Source organism: Typha angustifolia, chromosome 12 (genome assembly GCF_048772165.1).
Source record: "Typha angustifolia cultivar Huaian chromosome 12, ASM4877216v1, whole genome shotgun sequence".
NCBI classification, from domain to species: Eukaryota; Viridiplantae; Streptophyta; class Magnoliopsida; order Poales; family Typhaceae; genus Typha; species Typha angustifolia.
Window position 1 is genome coordinate 9,090,353 of NC_133250.1, and position 13,342 is coordinate 9,103,694.

At 36.3% G+C, this 13,342-nt stretch overlaps 3 protein-coding genes across 6 annotated transcripts; all 3 read right to left on the reverse strand.

Annotated features, from left to right (window-relative positions):
- Positions 1 to 5,308, reverse strand: LOC140771596 (dehydrogenase FPY6). Of its 2 annotated transcripts, none has more exons than XM_073113152.1 (13): positions 5,241 to 5,308; positions 4,543 to 4,704; positions 4,291 to 4,431; positions 3,670 to 3,718; positions 3,400 to 3,417; positions 2,614 to 2,729; positions 2,428 to 2,541; positions 1,744 to 1,794; positions 1,089 to 1,177; positions 945 to 1,005; positions 756 to 833; positions 514 to 624; positions 1 to 342 (listed from the first exon to the last, which is right to left on the reverse strand). In XM_073113152.1, exons 2-13 carry the CDS (start codon positions 4,675 to 4,677, stop codon positions 211 to 213), a joined length of 1,095 nt encoding a protein of 364 aa, XP_072969253.1. In that variant the 5' UTR covers positions 4,678 to 4,704; positions 5,241 to 5,308; the 3' UTR covers positions 1 to 210. The 2 variants fall into 2 exon arrangements, with proteins under 2 accessions (XP_072969253.1, XP_072969254.1); XM_073113153.1 differs by lacking the exon at positions 5,241 to 5,308 and adding an exon at positions 5,088 to 5,201.
- Positions 5,309 to 6,345: 1,037 nt separating this feature from the next.
- Positions 6,346 to 9,141, reverse strand: LOC140772393 (rhodanese-like domain-containing protein 9, chloroplastic). The gene is made up of 7 exons (XM_073114448.1): positions 8,983 to 9,141; positions 8,293 to 8,534; positions 8,049 to 8,199; positions 7,286 to 7,371; positions 7,098 to 7,202; positions 6,806 to 6,975; positions 6,346 to 6,693 (listed from the first exon to the last, which is right to left on the reverse strand). The coding sequence occupies exons 1-6, from the start codon at positions 9,021 to 9,023 to the stop codon at positions 6,905 to 6,907; spliced, it is 696 nt and encodes a 231-aa protein (XP_072970549.1). The 5' UTR covers positions 9,024 to 9,141; the 3' UTR covers positions 6,346 to 6,693; positions 6,806 to 6,904.
- A 415-nt stretch (positions 9,142 to 9,556) lies between these two features.
- LOC140772392 (myb family transcription factor RLI1-like) lies at positions 9,557 to 13,202 on the reverse strand. 3 transcript variants are annotated; one of them, XM_073114447.1, is made up of 8 exons: positions 12,482 to 13,202; positions 12,135 to 12,406; positions 11,841 to 12,051; positions 11,670 to 11,746; positions 11,557 to 11,596; positions 10,110 to 10,164; positions 9,954 to 10,023; positions 9,557 to 9,878 (listed from the first exon to the last, which is right to left on the reverse strand). In XM_073114447.1, exons 1-8 carry the CDS (start codon positions 12,657 to 12,659, stop codon positions 9,666 to 9,668), a joined length of 1,116 nt encoding a protein of 371 aa, XP_072970548.1. In that variant the 5' UTR covers positions 12,660 to 13,202; the 3' UTR covers positions 9,557 to 9,665. The 3 variants fall into 3 exon arrangements, with proteins under 3 accessions (XP_072970548.1, XP_072970547.1, XP_072970546.1); XM_073114446.1 differs by having other exon boundaries at positions 11,841 to 12,003; positions 12,135 to 13,202; XM_073114445.1 differs by having other exon boundaries at positions 12,135 to 13,201.
- Between the last annotated feature and the right edge of the window lie 140 nt (positions 13,203 to 13,342).

Genomic DNA, 13,342 nt, shown 5'->3' on the forward strand with positions numbered 1-13,342 from the left:
TTACTTGCAATGTACTGGAAATAGGCCATCTTTTGATTTAAACTATGTTGAAAAGATCAAGAGCTATATCTTGATTGCGTATCATTTAATGAAAAGTCAATTATAGTTACATAGTATAAGTTTTATCTGGACTAATCCATGATATCCATAGAAAAGAATCTAGCTTCACAGAAAAAGAAAGAACAATAAGAATTGTACTCATTGAATGGTTCAGAATTTTTTCACATTGACTGTGGCTCCTTGGTTAGTGCTTGATTCAAGCATAGCTTCTAAAACAGCAACATCGCGTGCACCCTCAATATAAGAGCTCCGGGGTTCAGCTTCGTGGCCGATTAGCCCATCCTGCATGACAGAATAGAGAATAGTAGGGCAATACAATTGTTGGCATAGAATGATGAGATTCTGAGATTGTTCTCTTTGATATTATTAGATGAATCTGGCCTTGTCTTCAAACAACTAAAAGGAAAACAAAACTCGGTATTAGGTCCAAGAAGTACATAAAGGAGAACATACCTTCTTGTTAGCTGGCGAAATGTCCTGAACAAATGCCTTCAATTCTTCATTTACTCCACTGAATGAATAGAAGGTTTTTTCACATTTGCCATCTTCTGCATAATATAGTACCTGAAATAGCAGCACGAGTAACTTGTGAAAGGTCATACATGGACCACATATTAACAGCAGTCTTATTGTTAAAATTGGTTCAGTGATTTAAATAAGAAATATAATTCAATGAAGACTCTGATCTGCCGTACTGAGTATCCATGCCTCCCATTTTCATTCCCACGTTCTACTTGCACTGTGCCCTTTGACCCATCCACCCGCCAGTATATCTGTGAATGTCAATATAGTGACAAAGGTGTACAAACTTGGCAAATTTTCATGAATAAGGAAGCTGGCATGAATTTGTTAATGCTAAGCACTCTGTAAGTCAATTAATGCACCTTTGGTGATCTTGAGGAGACTGCCATCACAAAGACCCCAGCACAACCATTTTCTAGTTGGCTGCAAAACCAGCTCGTTAGAAATGCATAAGGTATCATTACTTTGACAAATTCGTCTAGTAACTGCATGCTGTGAAAACTTACAAAAGAGCACATAAATTATCGGGTGGAGGCAAAGTCATATCCACATGACGTGAGATAGCTGATACTGTTGCAATCTCACATCCAACAAGCTGTTTAAGACTCAAAAGGTTAGTATGTTTAATGTAGGAAATAATGCATATTTTAATTTGCTTTCAGACAATTCTTGCGAGTATAACTTTGAGCCAAAATGAATACAGAACTATTATGCTTGAGCATTATCAGAACATCAATATAGGTGTTTAATTGAGTTCTAGGTGAATCTCAATGGACTAGAATGATGGACTACCTTTGTCATCTGAACCTTTAAAGTGAAACTAATATTATCCCATATAACCTCGACTAAGTGGTCGTGACCCAACTTAATTCAATTTATTGATAGGCAAATAACAATTCTTGCATCATTTCCTTCTGATCAGTTTTGTCTAAGCCTGAAACTGTGCTTCTCCATGCATTTGCAGCAAGAACTACTGCTGTCAGTTTCCTACACTTCTCACCTGTTGATCTGGATCATCTGTGAAATCTACTGCCTAGTGAACTTTCTAGAAGAACTAGAACACCTTCCAAAAGTCTCGTATTTTATGCCACCAGCAGAACCATCAGAAAGAGCATACCACCAATAAGGAACACTGAAACTCAAAGCAGCACAATAGCTTACCATTCTCAATCCAGCAATAAAGTGCACTCCCATGTCAAGAATGAAACCTCCCTGCAAGTATAGTCCTTGTGTAAGTTTAAACATATTGAGTCCAAGATGACCCGTAAGGACCATAACAAAAGTTCAGCAACCTGATACAACTAGATAAACTTTTGTTAGTAACTGCTTGCAACAGAGACTAGATGTTTTCCTTGTGCAATTTTGTACCTGAGTAAGTGACTCATGGCAGCTACACATAAAAGCAAAAAATAGGTCTTTAATTGATCGAGTAATTTAATGCAACTGCAGCCAAGTATTCTTGTCTCATTTGTGCAATCGTGAAACATTAAGTGTATTATGTGGAAGCACAAGACTAGTACAGTTCTACTTCTAATAAACATTGCATGAATTTTGTCCATTTGATGTTTCATGAGATTACTGCCATGTTTGTATTTATGCATTTGGGATAAAATTGATATCAGATGCTTCATAGTTTGTTTTCAGGAATTAGTATTACAAAAAATATCTACTTGTGCTAATTTGCAGCAAATCATCCTACCATCTATGGTGAAAAGAGAGTTACAGCTCTAGGATAGTGCAGACTAAACAACTCATAGAATTTATTCATTTAATTGCCTACTGCAGGGAAAAAGTAGATAATAGACCAAAACAAATGAACAGAAATTTTCCTAGTTTATTCCTTACAAAAAAATTTCGCCTCCAAGAGCTTGAGAAGTAAGGATTTGAACTGTTCATTGATCCTTCAACAATAACTTGGATATTCATCATATCACCAATATCATTCATCAACTTTCTGGACTGTAAGGAAAACTTTAGGATATACCACATAAGAAACAGAGTTCACAATTAATTATACTGGAAAGCAGATACCTCCACAAATGCAGGTTCAAAACGATAATTTTCTGCAACAGCCCAAATTGGCTTGTAGGGAAAAAGGTTAGGAAGGGAACTGTAGCATGACAGTGCTCTTTCTGCCTCAGTAGTAGCTGATGATTCAATGACAAAATTGATTAGTTGCCAGGTTGTGATGGTTGATAACACAAGAAACATATGCCTTTTATAATTCTTAGATATATAGTTTAGAACATCTCAGGGACATCATATGACAATCATAGACTAATCTAGTTACTTCCAATATATAATTTTGCTCCTTGTCCCCTAAATTTGTTCTGTCTGGTAGGAGTGCAGTTGACGGCCAAAGCCCGTTATAGGTCACCAATCAGCAAAACCATGTGCGCACAAGTGAGAAACAGCTAAAGAAGTAGACAACAGGCACAGAAGGCATAAATTTTTGGGTCAACACATTATACAGAGAACACAACACCCTAGTACCCTAAGAAGCTCTTATGGAGCACAAATCATAACCTCCAATGGAAGCAAAGAAACATAGAATAGAAATACACTACTGAAGATTAGCAGCTGCACAAATGGAGAATCAGTTTTATGGTCTGACTGACAAGAATTCAATACAAGATGTTACAAATATTAAATGGAAAAGGGACAGTAAAGAGCTTGCTTTCCTAATTTAATTGTTTATGAGGAGAATTTTATTGAGAGTAAAGTAAGCATATACGTAGAATGATATTGAAAGGGTTGCAACTAATACAACCCAGGTTCTTGTATCCAATTTACAAGAGAAAGCTAGAAGGCACTTACATCCAGCAGCAGGTTTCTCTTCACCATCGTTATCAGCCATGCAGACGATGAAAAACAAATTAGAAGCTCATTAACAATAATGAATTTGTAGTGTTTGAGAAAGAAAAAAAAGAAAAAGAAAAAAGAGAGAAGCAAACAAAGAAAACCTATAATTACCATGAAAAACAAACTTTATTCTTTTTGTGAGAATTGGGATGGTATTTATAACCACTTCGTGATAGCAAGCAAAGTTTTCATTATCAATATTGATTTCATTTACTTCCTTCTTACCTTGAATAACATGCTTTCCTGCCTGTAGCATCCTTAGGGACATATCAACCTGCAAGTTGGTAGCAACCTAGTTTCAGAACTATGAATTTGCTAGCAGTTGGAAAACTGCCATATTGAGATAAAGGAAATTACATTATTGCGTTGAAGAGCAGTGAAATGAAAGGGAGAACTGGAGAATAACCATGAACTTCTAACAAATCCCAAAAGTACCAAGGATACAACAACGACACAAGATATAGTTATCTCTGAACTTAACCTTCTTTTACTAGGGTTTCTCTAGTATGGATGGAATATTAGAAGAAACTTACATGGTTGAGGAACTAAAGCACATTTAGAGTGGAATGCAAGACCACATATCATGAAGACTTCCTTATCTGTGACAGTCAGTAAGGCTTAAACATTGAATGTCTCTTTTTCTAAACAATTTCTTGCATGGGCAAGAAAGGGTAAAAGAGATTTCTGGTGATGGAGGGATAAATGGAAGATGATCAAACTAAATAGAGCCCCTTCTAGTGAGTTACATCTAAATATAGTTAACAAATTGGTAGAAAACCTACGGCAGAGGAATTATGGAAGCATACAAGTGTACAGCTACTAAAAAATGAATTCAGATTCTCAAACCTGTACTTGCCCAGCAAGAACAATTGCAACTCCATCAATGGAACTATCTTTAATTATATCTTCTAGCCCTGAATCACCCCATTTAGTTTCTACGTTCGGTGCAAAATCTTGTGCAAGTTCTACAGCGGCTTTTGCAGACTCCTAGAAAGGACACAATATAACATAAAGTGAATGAATCGCGAGGTATTAACTTGTCATGTCTTCAATCAACTACTGCAAATTAAGAAAACGCATTCACAAAAAATCATATACCTCAGTGCGGCTCCAGATTGCTTTTACAACCACAATATCAGCAATCTCTCTTAACCGAGGAATATATTGTGTTCGGACAAAGATTCCTGCACCAATTATTGCAATTGTGGGGAGCACCGAATCTGAAGCAGCCATATTTCCTCAAATTTGATATCAACACACCTATTAAAATTTACAAATATTATACAACTACAAAATGATAAACTTCTAGTAAATTTCACATAGAAAAGAAAACTTAATAGTGCATAACGCAGCTATTCAAAGACAAAATTCGACCAATTTTCTTTTAGAAAGTGATACCTTGAGTGCAGGAATTATACAGCAATAGGCTCAAAACATAATCCCCTTGTTTTACACCCCCCCCAAAAAAAAGGATTTTTAATCGTATTATCCAAGGAGAACAGACATTAACTAACAAAAGTCCATTGCCAAAATGGAAACATCGTTAACGCAGTTCGATCGGATAAGTACCGAGAGGAACTAGATTGAACTACGAACAGTTTGAATCTCATTAAATGCTTAACGAAGATATAACTAAGCATTACTAAGGAACTAAAAGATGCGTCAAATCCGACGCCATTTCTTGAACTTGAAAAGACTGCGTAGATTGCGGATCGAGGAGACAAGCTACGAAAAATCCGAAAACCCCAGCGGATAACTCCCGAAATGCGGCTAAGGAGAGGGTGATCGAATCTAACCTTTGCAAGGAAATGGCGAGATTTTTCTCCAACTCTTGCCGAGAAGAGATCTCGCATGACGGCATGGGCCGCCTACCCATTAAGAACAGATTTGTACGGATGCTTACGTCATATGGTAAAACTGAAGTCGGCAGTGTGTTTGCGTCTCGTCACCGTAAACAGTTAGTTGATTACCAACTACGAGTAAGTCGTCTAGAACGACGCCGGATTTAGAGTAAGCAAGGCCAAAAACGGCAAATGGTCTTAGGGATAGTTACTTCTAATTATTCTTAATAAAATATGTTAAATAATTCTTTCGTTTATTGTCTATTTAATTTTTTATAAGGAAATTTGCATAACATATAACATCCTACATTTTAACAAAATTATAGTTTGCACCCTATATTTTTATTATTTACAAATCAAACCCTATGATTTAGGGTATATGTGCAGAAAACACCCTCCCGTTAAACATTCGTTAAATTTGTTAGTTAACCAAATCCCCAGGTTATGTTAAGTGTACTGAAAAAATTATGAAAATACCCTTAACTAAAATGGCAAATGGTCTTAGGGATAGTTACTTCTAATTATTCTTAATAAAATATGTCAAATTATTCTTTCTTTTCTTGTATATTTCATTGTTTTCAAGGAAATTTGCATATAACACCCTATATTTTAATAACTTTATAATTTACACCCTACATTTTTACTGTTTATAAATTGAATCCTATAATTTAGCGAATATGTGTAGAAAATACTCTGTCGTTAAAGATCCATTACATTCGTTAGTTAAACTAAACCAAATCCCTAGATTGAGTTAACTATACTGAGAAAATTATGAAAATACCCTTAACTAAATTATAATTACCCAACATATACTATATGTATTTTAGTCATTTTCTTTAAAAAAAAATTTTGAACTGTTTTATATTTGTTTAGAAAAAAAAAAGTGAGATAAGAGGGAAAATAATTATTTGACATTTTTATGTAGGAGGGTGAGGGGACCTATGGGTCTAGGTGTAATTAACCCATAACTTAAAGACTAATTAAGGGCATAACTGCATCAATCCTAAGTTTGGGATTGGTGCAAGTAGCAAATTTACATGAACAACAGAAGATAGTGTGATCAAACCAATTAGATGCATCTATTCTAATAAAGATGGATCTGTTCAGCATTAGCTAAAGATAGTACAACCCAAGAAGAAACAATATAACATGAGGATTACTCTCTGTCATCATATGCTAATGGAAGTTTGAATTAATGGAGAAGAACAAGTAGACATTCAAAGACATAATCAAAGGAGAGAAAATAAAACAAGTGTAGATTTAAGCCGATACAAGTATGGTGATGTTGTCTTTTCTCTAAGCAAGGCATGCTTTACTCAATTAGGCTCTGCCAAGATATAGACCTAAATTTCGATTACTCTTCGTAGATCATCATAGGCCCGTAAAAGATCTCAGTCACATCTTCAACCTGCAGCAAATAGAAATTTATGCATCTTTGTTAGTATCCATCTACTGATATATAAAATTATTCTCATTATGTCCAAAGATATGTATCCAACTTTGTTAAGTATGTCCTGTACCTGAAAAACAACCATTGTTCTTCCAATAATAGGTTTCACCGTAGAATCACAGACAACAATTTGATGTGAGGATGCAGTACAATAGTGAATTCTTGAGTGTTAACTTGCAGGGCTCATCTGAAGTAGCTTCTCAGCTTGGTCAGGGAAAAAAGTTATGAAAAGATAAGCACCTGCAGATGAATGTCAAAGAAGAAGATGGAGGCCAAAAAATTAACTTTCTTCATCAAAAGTAGAAATAGAAAGATGCTGAAGATTTTGATTCTATTAAAGAAAATTTGCCAAGACATCTTACATATCAAGACTGTCCCAAGTACAGCTGAAATCTTCCCTTGGACAGTCACAAGACCAGCCTTGCCGGCATTTTGCAGTTCAGTTTTCCCCTCGGATTCAAATGTACCTGTATACATGAAGAATTACTAACAATGAATTCAGATATTATTTTATTATTAAAAGAGGAACTTATTGTCAGGGAAGAATTGCCTGGTTTGAGTGACTGAAGACCAGAAGCAATGCATGATACATTTTGGAACCCTTCTTTCTCTAGCTTATTAGCAGCTGCAGTAGACCTTCAGCATCAGGTAACCACATTAAGAGTTTTAAGAAATTCGTTCATCTAAAAAGGAAGATTCTCTAAAGATGAGCCTTCTCTCTGAAGTCAGAGCAAAGAAGAATGTAAGCGAGATTCTATTCTAGCTAATTCATGTGTCTGACTTTGAGGACTAGATTTGCAACAGGAGGTTTAAGTATAGGTGTAACATGATAACACATTCTGTGAGCACTTTTACTGCATATGTGAATCAAGGACGTTATGAGAAAATGAAAGAAGAATGAAAGAAAGAACAATTAACATATTCTAATTATTCATATGAAAACTTCTTCCAAAAGTAGATTTCAGTATTGCACTGCAATGTGCTGTTTGAAAAGCAGAACATGTCAGACAGGCCATGCTGAAGGTTGGCTTGTTATGCAGTTAAGCAAAGCTCAAACAGTATCATCTAATTTCAAGATGAAATATACTACTACAGTACCACTTACTGTGAAAGGCAATTGAGCATCCACCACATGAATCATATGGAACATCAGCAGGAATAGATAAGTCCATATATTAGGAAAAGATAAGAAAATGCAGCAGAACTGTGTTCAAGAAATATTACTATACTAAGATAACACTAAAGTTATTCAGAATGTTCAGTACCAAAAAGGACAAAGGAAATAGGTAGACTCATCAATAAGACTAACTAACCTAAGTCCTTCCTGGCAAACAACCAACAATTTGCTGTCTGTTGAGAACTTCTCCTTTATAGATTTAATAAAATCCGGATTGGGTTTGGTAAATGCTATCCCAAAAAACAATCCAGAGAAGTTGTTGTGGACAGTTCGCTTCACAATTGTGCCTGCACATTGCGAACAACCATTTAGAAAGAAATGTTCGATATCAAGCTTGGGCCCAAGTACAGAATTTTCCAAAAGAAACAACAATATGTTACTTATATCGTTATCATTGTTCTCCACAAAGAGAGGTGCATGGTAACATGACTTTATGTGTGCCCTTTCATACTGAGTTTTGTCTCGAACATCCAACACGGTGTAACCCTCTTCGACAACAAGCCTTTTTGCTTCCTCTCCATTCACGAAATCTACTTCAGCTCTGATCACCGCAATTCTCTTGTGATGTAATTTGCCATTAGCAACTTTCAGTGGGTTGACTCTAAAAGCTGCCCAGGTACTTCTGAAAGCGATAAAAAAACAAAAGGCTACAATTATCATCACAATTTGGAAATCATTTATCACAATTGAAAGTACAGGTAGTAGTACTTCTCTCAACCAATTAAGCTCAATTCCTTATGAAGTGATTGCTTAAAAAGCATAAACCATCATTATCAATTCAAGAGTAGGTTAATATGAGAGTTCTTCTCATTGGTTTCTAGTAGATAGAGTTCAAATTTGAAAAAAAATCTCACTTAAACAATTCAAAATGTAGGAAACTTTTGGGACTTTTGCATCTCTTCTAGCATGAAGAGACCAAAATCTTGACGATTTCAACAGTTACGGCTCTGCAGTCCTAGAATTCTCTTTTATGATTCTAATGCTTCCTAGTAACAAATCGAGGTGATACTATAACGAAAAGAGACGACAATTTTGCCGTCCCTTTTTCCCGTTAAATTGCAGGAGATTACCTTGGGGGAGATGAGGCTGTGCAGAATCCAAGAACCACCATTTTGGGAGCTAAGCAAGAGCAAGAAGTTGGGTTAGGGTTAGGGTTTGGTTGTGAGATGAGATGCCGGTAACCGTAGGAAGATCGGAAGTGGGCCGCGGGAAATCGCGCCAGCCAATGGGGCCGCTCCACGTGCGAAGAACGTCCGGAACGGGAAGCGAATCGGTTCCGAACTGGATGAGAACAACAGGAGAGGAATCGGAATCTTCCAGGCTAAGGGCGTTTTGGTAATTTACTATTAGAATAACTACATAAGACCCTGAATTATTTCCAATTTTCACATGCACTCCCTGACTCCCTCCCATTTTACTATCACTTTGCTCTCTTTTTTTCAAAAAAATCCCTAGGAAGCAACATATCATTTTTCTTAATAAAAAAAACTACTTAGAAACGGGCACCATTCAAGGGATCTAGATGTAATTATACCTTTCATATTCTGTATTTCTGAAAATTGCGAATTTTACTTGAGGTCCGAAATATTTTGCAAATTACACCCATCTACAAAACATAATTTCAAGAATGGGACAGTGATCAGCTACAGGAGACGCTTTGCATTGCACTCCATTTGCTTTGTATATAGCAATAGAACCAATAGAGATAATCCAAGAGTTCACATCTAGTCTTCTATGTCATGAAACATCAAACCTAACTGATCTTCGACGGCAACTTGGTGTCATCGCAACCGATTTCGACGTCTAATATTGGAATATCATCAAGATTTAGCTGTTGTTCGTCTGGTAAGAGGATGTTTGAGTTCTCTGGTTCAAATAAGCTCCCGCTTGTCTTAAGGTGTTGTTCAAACATTTGCTGAAGCTTTTTCCCTTGTGCTTCTATCCTTAACTGCAGATTCCTTTGTATCTGAACATTAAACAGAAGAAGTTGAATCACCGCATCTTTTGAGTGTTGATCGTATAATTAGGTTGAGAATTATACCTCTAGCTGCTCATGAAGACGCCTTTGGACATCTAGTTGAATCTGCAGAGCTTCTGTAATATGCATGCCACTGCAGGAAGACAGCCAATTAGATAGAAAAATAAATAGACTTTTATGTTTAGCTAATCTACAAGAAGTGGGATAAGTAAGAGATACTTTTTCGAATCAAGGTGTTCCATGCCATTGGTAGGGACTCTTTTCTCTAATCTGCCTGTGATGTCAAGAAATAATCAACTGGGATGAGAATAATTCACAGAAATCCTTCACTGAAATCAATTCTCAATGAAATATTGCATGTATGAAAACTAAGCAGAAGAGGAGAAAAAAAAATTGAAAAGCATTTAAATGTTTTAGTCTGTTCCTAGTTCAAGCTTTCCTAGACATTGCAGAACTAGTTCTTACTCTTATTTTACTTGTTCACATGCCTATCATATCCTACTAGTTGCATCTCTCGCAACATTACCGTAAACTGTCTTGTAATATAAAACTGCTACGGTGAGAAAGCAGCATTGCAATTATCTAGTAGATGATAATTCTTCATATACAATGTAAGGGAAAAAAATTGTTTAGCATGTCTAATTATTTGATATCGGTACGAGGATAGTTTTACCTGCTTCGATATAAAAGAACTAATGTCGTAGTGCTTCTCTACCTTCTCAAAAATCAGAATTCCATGAAGGAAATCAGGAAATAGAATTGGAGAATATATTAAAATTATTTAGCTCTAATTTGCTTTTCTTGGTAGGAACATAAAGAAAGGCCTTAGTTCAGTAGGATGCGCAGGCTGATACCTGAGAAAAGAATATAAGAGCTGTTTCTGAATTTTCTATTTTGTATCGAAACCTTATGTTTCAGATTGTGTTAAGACAAGTATCAGAATATTTTGAACTACAGAATTAATCAAATGTATAGCTTCTGCTTGATCCAAGAGTCTTTAAGTGTGCAGATTTGACTAATCCACTACCAAAAATTGTCAGAAATCTGAAGGATTCAATGCGTAAAATGTACCCAGGATTGGGTACCTGTTACTATAGATTATAAGGTTATCATGTACAACAAACAACATTGGCAAGAGTAGAAGACTTATACTCGGCAATTATAGACTTCTACTAGAAGTCTATCATGGATTCTTCGGTTGTTGACAGATCCCATGGAACCATATACTCAGCATTTATAATATGACCATGAGAAGACCAGTGTCTTGCTACTTGTTTCTTGCCACTGCAGTTATGTGCATATACAAGAATGCTTTTGACAATGAACTCATTTATTTCATATGTAAAACTAAAATGCACCACTTTATATTGAAAAAAAAAAGAGAAATGTATCTAGTAGTGCATGAGTAAGTATTATTGTGCTTCAGTAATTTTGCATAAAAGGTGACAGGGTCAAACTCTGCAGCACTCAATGCAATTGACACAGTTGAGTTCCTACTTCCCTCAGAATGATAACATACTGAAGAGTTTTATCAATAACATGAAGCAAACAATTTGCAGGATCTTTTATCTGACATTCTTTTAAGGAATAGATACTCTGCAATTAAGCTTAGAATGCATTTCAAAACTTACAACTATTTTGATAGCAAGATGAAAAATTAAATTACCTTCACTTGACTCTGGCATGTACTTCGCAATACGATACTTCTGCAACCCATAAAAGCAGCTAGATTAGTCCTCAAGTGGAATAACCATGCCAAAAGTATTCCAATTGAAATACCTGCAAATGGCTCTTGATGTGGTATATGGTAAGACCATCTGAATTCATCAGCTTTAGAATTCCTTTTGGAGTTGCCTCTGCAGCAAACCAGTAGCTAACTTGTGTTTAACTTCGACAAAAAAAAAAAATCAAATCATAATCATTTCAGACATTCAGATGCATGACACTTACTCTCTGCACCACCGAGGTGATTTACGCATTCCACAAACCGCTCGTGGAGATCCGGAGTCCACCTGATCCTTGTTTTATTGGGCACTAGTGAACCAGATGAAGCACCAGTAGGAGTAAGGGGAACACCCACTGGAGTCATGGCTAATTTTTTCTCCTTGTGAAACTGAAAATTTTCATTTTCCACCAAAGAGTGCAGTGGATCACATCCAACCTTTTGCAAATTAATTAGCAAGAAATAAATAGATAATTCCATTAATCAGAAGACAAATCAATGAAGGAAATCGAGGTGCTTACATAAGGATCATGAACACATTGCCACAACCCCGACAGACTTGACGTAAAGGCAGAATCCTGGCCTGCTTCCTTGCTTTGAGGAAATGAACGAAGCTCATTCCGATAAGCATCTCCAAAATTTCTAGGTTCTAGTCTTTCTCTTGAAAGATCATAAGCTTTCAATGAGTTATCGTATAAGTATGAATCACTTGACCTATTGGATTTTGTTTGAGAAGAGCTCCACGGGATTGCACCTAGTTGGTATTCAACCTGAGGAATTCCCATCAACCATTCTGCAGCATAAAACGCAGAAGATGATGACCCAACACAGTCTATAGCATTACCACACAATTCAGTAGGCATGAGACCTCTTTCCTTGGAGGACAAGAATGAATTAGAGTAGATTGGGCAATACTTTGGAGGAATCCCTGCAGTCTGCACCTGCCTAGAGCTGAAAGTTTCGCACGAAAGCTTCTGAAGTTTTAAGGAAGAATCATCTAATGATTCATAGTTATGATCATGGAATCCAACCTTCCTAGTGTTCATTGAAGTAACCTTGGGCTCCTTAATACTAAACCTACAAGCAGCAATGAACTTCCAAGAACCAAGTTCTTATACTACAAAGCTTTCAGCAACTTCAGAAAGAAGAGGGCTCATGCATCTACTTTTTGCAGGAAGGCAAGCAGCCGACGCTTCTGCAAAGAATTCTAAGCTTTTAGTGTGCCTTATATTCCAAAAACCTTCGCACACAAGATGAGAATAATAGAAGTTTTACGATGGATAGAGCCAAAACTTGCAAATAGTTGGAAGAATCTAAGCATGAGGTGAGTACTAGAACAGAAAAGGAGAGAGGTGGAAATTAAAAAGACATGGTGGTACTTGGCTGAGGACTTTGCTATCCAACTTGCAGAGTAATGAAGAATGAAACATTGCCTTCAGGGAGCTGCAAGGCTTCAGTTTTAATTAGAGACATGCAGGTGATAAGATCCAAGTATGCCAACCAGATCAGAAGAGAAGTAGGTGGAAAAAAAGAGCTTCTTTGGTGCTTTCACCAAGTTGAAGTGCACCTTCCTTTTGGTTCTGCATCCAGTTATAATGAAGACAAAAACAATGTAGATAATGACTACCATGTTATAAAAGTGGCTGCTTTCAGTTCTCAGGATGAGAATTGAGATTTTTTTAATTTATTTAATATTCCATTCAAACATGTAGAGAAAATTTACATGCCC